An 11,009-nucleotide genomic window follows, 5' to 3' on the forward strand; every position below is an offset into this window, starting at 1 on the left:
ACGGTCACCCACACAATAAAGTTCTTTCTCATGTTCAGGTGGAAATTCCTGTGCAACACTTTCTGCCCATTGTTTCTTGTTCCATTTCCTCAAATGTTACCAAAACTTTGCAGGGTACTTTGTGCCCTGGTTATTTTACCCGTTGGTGTGCTTGATTTCTGGAAACCTCCACCTTGCATCCTGTGCAGGAGGAGCAATGTCTCCTTTTTAAACTAGACTGTGTGTGTTTAGAGAGTCCTAAAATTGGCAGCATTACTAAGTGAATCTACCAAAAATAACACGGTTTCTTTTATTATTATTTGTTTATTTGAAATGGAGCAGATAAATGCTGAATAAGTTTAGAAATACAGGGGAGAATTCATAAAGGCAAGTGGGATAAACACTAGAATAAAATAACTACCTCACCTGCCCAACACTCCTGCCTCCGCCCTTCCCTTTACACAGCCCGAAACCTTTCCTCCTCCTCTGCCATTCTCCCATCCCTGCCTGCCTTTCCTCCCCAAACCCAGGCTTAAGCCAGCCCGAGCCAGGTTAGAAATCGCGTCTGCCGGTGCCGGCAGAGCAGCGGTGAGCACAGACCCGCTCCTCAGTTCTGAGGCAGCAACGGGTATGAGCCTGAGCAGAGCGCGGCGGCCGAGCCCCGCAGCCAGCCGTGTGACGGATCTCTGTGTACCGATGTATTATAAACTCTATCATTACGCAGACCGATCATTATACACCTCTATTTACAATGGGACCGCAGGGCCGCCCCCGGCCCACACGGCGCATGCGCACTACCTGCGGCGCGCGCGGGCACCGCTGTGAGCGGAGCGCGCGAGGGGGCGCACGCGCGGCAGGGGCGGTGGGGGCGGGGTCACGGTCACGGGGCAGCGGCGTGTCCCGCCCCGCCCGTAGGGCGCGTGCGCAGTCCCGCGCTGGCGGCTCGCGGCGGGGCTGGCGGGCCGGAAGCGCTCGCGCGGCGCAGTCGCCCCTCGGCGCGAGGGGGCAGCGGCGGCGGCGCCATCTTGGCGGGGCCGTGCGGGAGCGGCGGGGCCCGTCCGACCGCAGCCCGGTGGGTTCTGCATAATGGCGTGAGGGACAGCGCCCGCCTCCCCGGCGAGCGGCGTGCGGCCGAGGGCGGCGCGGGGTTTGCGCCGGGAGCCGGCTCTCGGCAGTCCGACCCTGGCGGAACCGCTGCGCGGCCGCTCCCCGGGCCTCGGCCTCCTCGTGCCGCCGGGTTTCCTATCCCCCTTCCCCGCTCCCGGTGCCTCCCTCAGCCCTGTCCCGGTGCCGAGAGGCGGCCGGGCTTCTCCGTGACGGCGGAGCGCGACCGGCTCTGTCGGGCCGGAGCGCGTGTGGCGCGGGGCAGCCTCCCTTCGGCCCGTCCCCCTCGGCCGTGCCCCGGTCCTGCCGCCCCCGGCCCCGCGCTCCGGCCCGGCTGGGCCCTGCAGCGGCGGGGGTGTTCGGAGTATGAGCGGTGCTCCAGCCAGCCCAGCTACAGAGCTCAGTTGCGTCTTCCTCCAGCGATGTGCTAAGTGCCATTAGCAGCAGCCTGCTTCCACTGTTAAGGCTTATTTTGAAGAATAAGAAATCTTCCTCTGATCCACCGGTTATTTTTACATTGGTTCAGTTTACAGTCGGAGTGTTTCTGTGTGTGTTGTTTCTAGCTTGCATACAGACTGTGTAATCTCTGAATGTTGTGGTTAAAATACTGGTCTAGTGCAGGCTTAGTTTTCCACAGTGTTTACAAATTGTGGGTTTATTTTAATGGCTTTAATGGTATTTGGAATTTCTTGAGGCTGTGGAAGAATAGGTATAGTACTGTTTTCTAGTCAGCTTTGTTTAAATATAAAATGTCATAAAACTGTTTGCTTCTCTGCTTTTCAATTGATAGCATGAAGTTGTCAATCTGTTCTCCAAATCCTTGCTCTCTGAAGTCCCTGCTCAGATAATGAATTGGTCTTACTTTTCATGACAAGTCACTGATTTTGGTCATTCACTTTAAATAGCTGGATGGCTTGTCTGTACCTTCTACCCACACTTGATTGTTTAATATCCGGTCAGTGAGAACTTATTACGTGAGCTTCCTTTTTTGTTTGTGGACTTTACTTAGAGATCACATTATGATCTGGAATCACTGTGTCTAGTTTTCACCACTGAAGGTTGTGTGTTGTGTCCCTGGTGCATCGTGGAGAACTTGCACTTTATCACCGAAGAAGTACGGAGGAGAGCTGTTGTGAATGATGTTTAAAAATTGGGATAAGAATGTGGAGTTGTGAAATCCAGGAGCACTACAGATTAAATACATCATGAAGTAGCAGGGCAGCGGATTTTTTGAAGACATGATGGTGCTGTATGAAAATTCTGCCCTTGAATTCTCCATGCTTTTTGGCACTGCCGTTGCATCTGTTGAGAAGAGACGTAAAGTTCTGGGTCTGGCTGGGACGGAGTTAATGTTCTTCACAGCAGCCCATACAGTTCAGTGTTTTGGATTTGTGGCTGAAGGAATGTTGACAACACATCAGTGTTTTTGGCTGTGGCTAAACAGTGCTTGCACAGTGTCAAGGCTTTATCTCTTTTCCTACTCTGCCACTCCAGCGAGTGTGCTGAGAGTAGGCGAGAGGGGACGTGGCTGGGACAGCTGACCCAAACTCACCAAAGGGATATTCTGTGCCATATAACATCATGCTCACCACCAACAACTGAGGTAGAGGAAGAAGTATTTTGATGGTTTTGGTTGCTTAGGGGGGATTTTCTCTTGTCTCCCAAGGTGGTTGTAATTTCAAGGTAGGCTGGACATCAGTCAGCCTGTAGGAGGTAATGAGTGATTTTCTTTGGTTTGCTTTTTTCTCCTCACTGATGAGACTATCTTTATCTGGCCCACGAGTTCTCTTGACTTTGTTCTTCCTATTTTCTCTCTTGTCCTGCTGATGGGGACGAGGAGGTGCTGTGTGGGTGCTTGGCTGCTGGCTGGAGTCGGCTCGCCACAAAAGTAGAGAACAGATGGTCTTTAGAGAAGTTATTAAATAGGCAGTTGTTTTCTGTTGTGCTTGCAAAGTGCTGATGTAGAAGTGACATAAAATCTATTGCTTAGAGAATTTGGGCTTTGCACTTGTTTTGCTAAGTTCAGTTGGAGTGATAGTCATGGTTACTGAAAGACAACTTGTCATTAGGATCTGGTGCTTTACGTTATTGTGCAAAGGTTTTGGGTTGTAGGAGCAATGTTGTCAAATGCTTGGAGTGTTGGGCTGTTGTGTTTGTGTTGAAGGGAGGCAGTCATTTGCTACAGAAGCTTGTGCTTGTTCTCAGAGTACTGTGCTATTTATTGTGTGATGTTAGATATGTTGAAAATCAGGGCACATTTAAGTCGGTGTAGTAAAGCATTTCTCACTCTTTTGTGTAAATGGCAATACAGTAAAGATACAGGGAAAATACTGAAGTTGGCTTTGTAAATTCAGGTATTTTCCAAAGTTTCTCCTTGTTGGATATTTTTGTTCTTTCATTTGGTGGTCTTCACTGTGTACATTAAGTGTAGTGCTGGACTGGTGCGTAGCATACTCTTGTTGTGAACCTTGAAACCAGGTGGATCTCAGAAGAATGGACACGTCCTTTAATCCTGAGATGGACTTAAGCATCTTTCAAGGACTCAGTTGAGAGTTTTTCCCTCAATACACTGGCAGTCTGTTTCACTGCAACAGTTCAGTGTGGCACAATTGATGACCAAGTAATCTCATCGTATTTCATCGTTTCCAGAAGTCAACTTAAATTTTGAGTATCTTTTGCTTCTAAAATGGAAACACAAAGATGCAGTGCATAGCATCTTGGAACATGGAAGGAGTTCTTCACATGGGTTCATAACATGTTTGGCTTTATTGTAACCACTGCTATGGATGAGCTGCAGCAGTGTAGCACAGTATGTAAAGCAAAGTACAGGTATCAGCCATTAATTATGTTTCGTTTTCTTTCCACAGTTAAGTTGATTTTACAGAATTTATCAGGTCTCCAAAGCAGAAACAGGTAAGCTGCCAAAAGCTTAACACTTCTCACTGAGTATTGTGACAAGATCATACACAGCCTTTTTTTCTCACATGTTTGTGGCTGGGAACTAGGATATGCTCTCCTGAGTGCTCGTGGCTGCTGCAGTTAAAATTCTGACTACGTCAAAGAGACAACTTCTTTGAATGCTGAGAAAACATGCATTACTGAACAGAACTGATCACTGGGTAGAGCAACTTGTCAAAGCAGTAAAGGCATCACTGTTTGTGAATTATGTCATTTTCCAATGACATAGTTATTCTCTTTCCTTTCTCCTTTTATCAGCTAGTGTCCTGTTCAAAAGCAAACAGGATTTTTTTGTTCCTTCGGACTGGGCAGAGATCTCTGGCATACAGTCACTATGCCATGAAAGACCTGAGGTGTTCTTTAGGTATTGTGGATGGTGAGGAGTGACTTAGGTGGATTTTGTTGCCCTTAGGATAGGATAGGGAATATTGATAGATTTGTGCACGAGTGCTGGTGGAGTAGCTAATTGTTCTGACTAATCAACATTCAGTGAATTGTGTTTTAATCTCGTTCTTGTGAACTTGTGGGTTTTTTGATACCTTCTGTCTTGATTGAGACAAGGGCATTCATTAAAAAGGCTCTAGCTTCTTAAGTGATAAGATACTGTAATAGCTGAGTACTAAAGACGTGCTATCATGTGTACCTTTTTGTCTGCAGGTGATTTTTGCTGTGGGTTGAGCTCAGCATGGCTGTAGTCATCCGTTTACAGGGGCTTCCTGTTATTGCGGGTCCTCCAGATATTCGTCGTTTCTTCTTGGGATTGAATATTCCTGATGGAGGTGTGCATATTATTGGAGGAGAGCTTGGGGAGGCTTTTATTATATTTGCAACAGATGAAGATGCACGGCGTGCCATGAGCTGTTCAGGAGGGTTTATCAAGGACTCACGTGTAGAGCTCTTTCTCAGCAGCAAGGCAGAAATGCAGAGTACCATAGAAATGAGCCGGAAACGATTTGACCGTGGGGGACGAGAAACTATGTCTAGCTCTAGAAGAACAGGTACTAATGGTTCTGGTGCATCAGGTGTTGGAGACATGCCACATTTAGTCACAGCTTCTCCAAAAGGAGTAAGAAAACCTAGTTACGGGCCACCAAATCGCCTAGAGGCTGGTTTCCATACCAATGGCACGAGACACGGTGATATGGGTATACCTAAGTCAAACTATCAGTTAAGAAAGGATTCTCACCCATTTAACCCAGATGACTGTTACTTATTTCTACGAGGTATACCTTACTCTGCAACAGAAGTGGAAGTACGTGCTTTCCTTTCTGGGATACGCGTGGATGAAGTAATTCTGATAAAGCACCGCAATGGTTTAAACAATGGTGATTGCTTGGTAAAATGTGCTACACCTGGTGATGCCTTGGAAGGACTTAAACGTCACAGACAGTACATGGGTCAGAGGTTTATAGAAATTAGTCCAACAACGGAGGAACGGTGGATTGAATGTGGTGGCAGGGTGGACATGCCAGATGAAATGGATCACTTTTTCTGTGAAGACCTTTCTCCAAAAAGTTCAGGCTACATGCATTCAAGGAGGCATTCCCGTTCAAGATCGCCAAGGAGACAAAGAACGCGTTCTCGTTCGTCTCCCAGCCAGGAATATTACATACACCTAAGAAATCTATCTTTTAATGTGGAGAAGAGAGATTTGAGAGATTTTTTCCCTGATCTGGATATATCCAGCAAACAGATCAAGATTCTAACAGATAAGCATCAGAAAAGGACTAGAGATGCCTTTGTGATGTTAAGGAGTGAGAGAGAATACCAGGCTGCTTTGGAATGTCATAGAAAGGTTCTTCTCAATCGTCCTGTTTACATTTTTCCAATTTCAAGAAAGTCAATGTTGAAAATAATCGATTCTTGTGAGAGAAAAAGATCACTAGACAGAGATCATCCTGGACAGGCTATATCAGAAAAAAGTTACCGGGAAGGTCATTCCAGCCCTAAAATGTGTGTTTATGTCAGGAATTTTCCATTTGATGTGTCAAAAATTGAAGTGCAAAAGTTCTTTTCAAGATTTGATATTGATGAAGATGATATTTATTTGCTCTATGATGAAAAAGGACTTGGACTGGGAGAAGCACTAGTGAAGTTTAAATCTGAGGAACAAGCCATGAAAGCAGAAAATTTAAATCGTCAAACATTTTTGGGAACAGAAGTATTAATAAGACTTATATCTGAAGAGCAGATGCAGAAGTTTGGTGTATCCATACCATTATCTGCACCGAATGAAGTGCATGGTCATTCACATCCGTATGACAGAGGTGAGCTTTCCCGTCCAGTTGGTTCACCATCTGGGCCACCACAAGGGCCACCCATGCATTCATTTGGTCCCCCCGGGAACTTTAGGCATCATTCTGAATTTAGACACCCCCCTGAGGACTTCATGTGCCCTCCTAAGGATTTTAGGGGTCCACCACCCCTCATGGATTTCGGTGGTGACAGTGAACCTTTTGGCAGAATGGATTTTGGGAATAATAAAATGGGAAATTTTCCTGAAGGAAGATTTATGCCGGATCCAAATTTCAGTGGCGGTTCTGAGCGTGTTGTTCCTATTCTATTGAAAAATCTACCTTTTAAAGCTACTCCTAATGAGATTCTGGATTTTTTCTATGGCTACAGAGTGATTCCGGAGTCAGTTTCTGTGCAGTACAATGAACAAGGATTACCTTCTGGTGATGCCATTGTTGCTATGACAAACTATGAGGAAGCTATGGCTGCTATTAATGAACTGAATGATAGGCCGATTGGTCCACGGAAAGTTAAGCTGAGCTTGCTGTAAAGGAGGAAAAGATGCTCTGTAGTAAAACATTGTAGGTTTGCCAGTATTGACAGTTATTTTACCTTTTTTAATTACTGGAACATCCAAAAGAAACAGTTTCCATCAACGGTTGTAAATAATACCCATTTCAGTTGTTTAGCTCTTGGTTGAAATGTCTGTAGGACATTGAAAGTCATTCATCAAGGTCTAAAGGGATGGAGTTGTAATGCTTTGGATTTTTTTTTTTTTAGTTTGTTTTAATTCCATGTCCTGTGTCTTTGCATCAAATACAAATGTAAATGCTGGTTGACTGACCACGCCAACGGTTCAAATAGACGATTTTCAGTGCTACCTGCATTAGTAAATAACACTTCTTACGGAGGTTAGCTTAAAATTTAAAAGATGACTGATTTTTATATTTTGGGGTTTTTTTTGGTTTTGTGTAAACTTCAGGTTTTATTCGGTTTCATGTGTTTGCAGGCATTCCTGTTAAAAAAAGAAATAAGAGCTTCCTGTTCACCTTAGCTGGCTTTGCAACTTTTTTTTAAATAAAAAGGAAATTGCCATTTAAATGTGTGTCTTCTATTTAAAATTTGAATAGTTAATGGTCTATTACGCTCAGCAGATGTGGGTCTTGGTGGGAATGATGCTGGCTGCTTCCTCTGGGAAGAGTGAACTGTTACAGTTTGCCAACACAGTGAAGAACAGGTAGTTAGTTTACAGAGTCTGTATTAATTAATTACAGTCTGTATTAATCAGTTGGACAGGTTTTCTTCTCGCTCACTGTAGTACCTTGAGGCAGAAAATGAATATTGAAATCAGATCAAGAATTCTGATTTCAGTGGTCTTCATTTTTATCTTCACATTCTGCATAATATGAATACTAGCTTGCTAATGATGTTTGGATACATTCCAGGTCAATCTCTGATTAGTTTTAACTAACATCTGTCACTGGTAACCAAGCTGACAACCAACTATGTTATTTTCTTATGTAATAAAATAAATACTTATGTCAGCATTTAGAACATGTTGATTTGATTGGTTTGGTACCACCATATTTAAATTTTAGGAGGAAATAAAAGCTAGCTTGGAAAAGCTGCATGTTCAAAATTCAGGCTTAGTAGGAAACTTTGGTTGTGTGCATAAGGACTTTTTTTCACACTGCAACTGTGCAAGATAGTATTTGGAGTACTAAAGAATTCCATGAATTTTAGTCCCCTCAGACTAGGACAGCAAAGTTGCAGCTGGGCAGTTAAAACTTCTAACCTTTGCCTGGGCAATAGGAAAAAATCATAAATTCATGGAGTAGGGAGGTCTCTACTCCAACCCCTTCCTCAAAGCAGTATCATCTAGATAAGTTACTCAAGGCCTTCAGTATTTATTAGCTCTAAGGACAGAGCTCTTCTGGGCAACCTGTGATGGCTCACTGGTGGGTTAAATATTAATTGCTTTATTTATGTAAAGTCATCATCATAATTGCTTAACTTTCACATAAACTGTTAAGTACAAGCAAACGAAATTGAGAATTTTTTGTTCTGTAATTTTTAAAAGGTTAGTGTAGCTTTATATCTTCTGCATATTATTTGTTCTCTATTTTAAGTGCCCAGAAAAAAACATTTTGAATGAAAATGCAAGGTCTGTGTATGTAGCAAAGAAAAATATGTGGCTAAGGTTTAAGTTCTGAACACTTTACAGTTTTTTGCTGTCTGGTAGGAATTAGCTTCAGAATCATATGGCTCTGAATCCTCTGAATTTAAAGGGATTTAAAATAAAACCCACAAAGTTGTGCTTTTATTTCATAGTTTCTATGAAAGGATCAAGGAGCCAGAAGACTTTGCAGGTAAAGATATGAGAATCCTCAAAATAAACTTCCCTGACGTTATAATTATGTTGAAAACTTAATTGTGATTATTTTTGTAAGCCAATATTTTTACTGCTAAGCTGTGTTGTAAAAGTGAATGCAACTAACTTCTCCAGTTAGTCAGCTTTAGATCATTTGCTGGTTTTAAAGTTCTTCCAGCTGCTACACAGCAGGAGATTTCAAACTTGGAGGCTGGAAAGACAGGGGAGTTAAGTAGGTTTTTTTGCCAGTAAAATGTGAGAATTTCTTTTAGAAATAACACCTGTTGCCAAAAAACCTAAGTGTAATTACTGATAAAATACCATTAATTTTTGGGATGGTAAATTTCCCTCCCCCTCCCCCTTAGTGAACATATAAAAAGAATCATGAAGCTCGTAATGGCAGAGGTCATAATTGAGGCATTTCACAATGGTTTTCTGTTTGCCCTATAGCTAATTAGCATTTAATTTATTTAATTTGTATTTAATTTAAAGCCAGCTTAGAGTTTATGACTATTTTAGTTTATCTGAAATGTTTGATTGACAGGCCAAAGAAATAATTATATTTTCAAGGTTTATAAATACAAAAGCCGTGTTCAAAGTATATACAGATGAACTTGAAGCGTAGGGAATTTGGGAAGGGATGCCAGTATATCAGTGAAATAATAAGGTTACTAGAATAGTTGATTCTTAGTTTATAGCTGTTCTCTGATTGGCGTTTTGGTTCTGTATGTGTCTATCCTTTTCTGTCTCCCTTTTCCCCCTGGGATGTGATACAGACATTATATTCTGATTCTGGCTGAATAGGTGGTACACATGCATGGTGTGGTGGCAGCATTTCCTGATAATAGGGTTATATAACTTTAGATGTTTAATGGCTTGAAGGCACTGTACTTTTGGTACAATGGACAAATCAGAAGCCATCTTATAATTACATGACTTGAAATACTCTTCTTCCTTTTTAAGTATCATCCACATAGTAAAAGAAGAACAAATGAAATGCTGCATTTGTGATGTTGATATAAAGCACAGCAAGTTTCCTTAGTTATGCCTTCTCTGAAGTTGCTTTTGCTATTATTGCCCAAAAATTCTGATGTAAAGGAGAACAGTCTCTATTGTCAAGAACTAGAAATAGTGATCACCTACTGAAGCAGCTTGAGGTGTTCAGGGAAGCTGTAACAGCACAGTCTGTTTAGAAGAAGATAACCCTTAATCCCAAAAGGAATGTGCCAGCATTTTCAACAGTGGCAAAATAGTCTTAGCAAGAATGGATACAAGCCTACATTGTCTAGGTGTCAGTAGTCAAAAATATATGTTAGTGGGTAATGTCAGTCTTGCAGCAAGCACTTCTGCCACGAGAAAAATCTTTGCAGAAGTATCTTTTAATTCTGTAATTATGTTATAAATTATTCTGGCTCTAAAGTATTTTAATCAGGGACTTTTCATCTGTAGTTTCAAGGTCACACAACTGCTGTGCAACATGCAAACTTAAGACATCATACACGCAGGACAAAGTTGCCCCACACTATTTCTCCTGTTCTGGAACTTTGTAATTCCTGAAGTTGACTTTTTTTGTGAGGTAGTGAGAAGGAATTTGAAGCTGCTCAGGAAAACAAACCCCTCATTCTTACCCTAGCTGCTAATGTTTTAGGGGGGAATTAATTGAACATGGCTGCCTTTTTTCAGCATTCCTTTCAAGGCATAGTACACAAATAATCACTATTTGCATATATGTATATGATATGAAAACCTGGTATTGTTATGAAGTTTGCCATCTGTTTTGGAGATGGACTACTTCATTGAGTATGAAATGGTAAAGTGGTGAACACCATAATTCTGATGCTGTGATACAAATATTTATTTAAGCACCTTAGTTGCTGAAATAGATGGGAATCGGTTACCTAGATACTTTTAAAATTGTACTCCTTCGTATTTACTCCTTGTCAATAGTATGTAATTCTGGTGTAAAATTATTTTTTGGGTTTAAAACAGAACCTTTTATTGTGACGTTTTCATCACGTTAGTTTTTGGCGAAACCTGGTTCTTTCACATCAGAATAGGTATGCATTGCATATTTTGCATCAGTGGAAAAAGGCAGCATCAATACTATAAATGCACTTTTTGGTTTATTTCCATAATTTAAAATTTTTTTCCCAGCAACAAGTTCCAAGTCTATATTTATGCATGCGTTTGTTCTTTAACTAAAGCTGAACAGTGTGGTAGCAGCTTTCTGGCAGACAACTGTACACTATTAAAAAAAATGAACATGTGTATCACCATCTCCAAACAGAATACGAAATTACACTCAAAATGTGTAATTTCTTGTGTGTTTGATGGAATCAGTAACTGAATCATGTAGTTAAAC

The 11,009-nt window shown here is 42.0% G+C and overlaps 1 protein-coding gene across 1 annotated transcript; it reads left to right on the forward strand.

Moving 5' to 3' along the window:
- Positions 1–953: 953 nt before the first annotated feature.
- RBM12B (RNA binding motif protein 12B) lies at positions 954–7,377 on the forward strand. Its single transcript, XM_050329797.1, has 3 exons — positions 954–1,051; positions 3,951–3,996; positions 4,699–7,377. The coding sequence occupies exon 3, from the start codon at positions 4,727–4,729 to the stop codon at positions 6,824–6,826; it is 2,100 nt and encodes a 699-aa protein (XP_050185754.1). The 5' UTR covers positions 954–1,051; positions 3,951–3,996; positions 4,699–4,726; the 3' UTR covers positions 6,827–7,377.
- Positions 7,378–11,009: the final 3,632 nt, after the last annotated feature.

Source organism: Myiozetetes cayanensis, unplaced genomic scaffold (assembly GCF_022539395.1).
Source record: "Myiozetetes cayanensis isolate MyiCay16 unplaced genomic scaffold, myiCay2020 scf1, whole genome shotgun sequence".
Classification (NCBI taxonomy): Eukaryota; Metazoa; Chordata; class Aves; order Passeriformes; family Tyrannidae; genus Myiozetetes; species Myiozetetes cayanensis.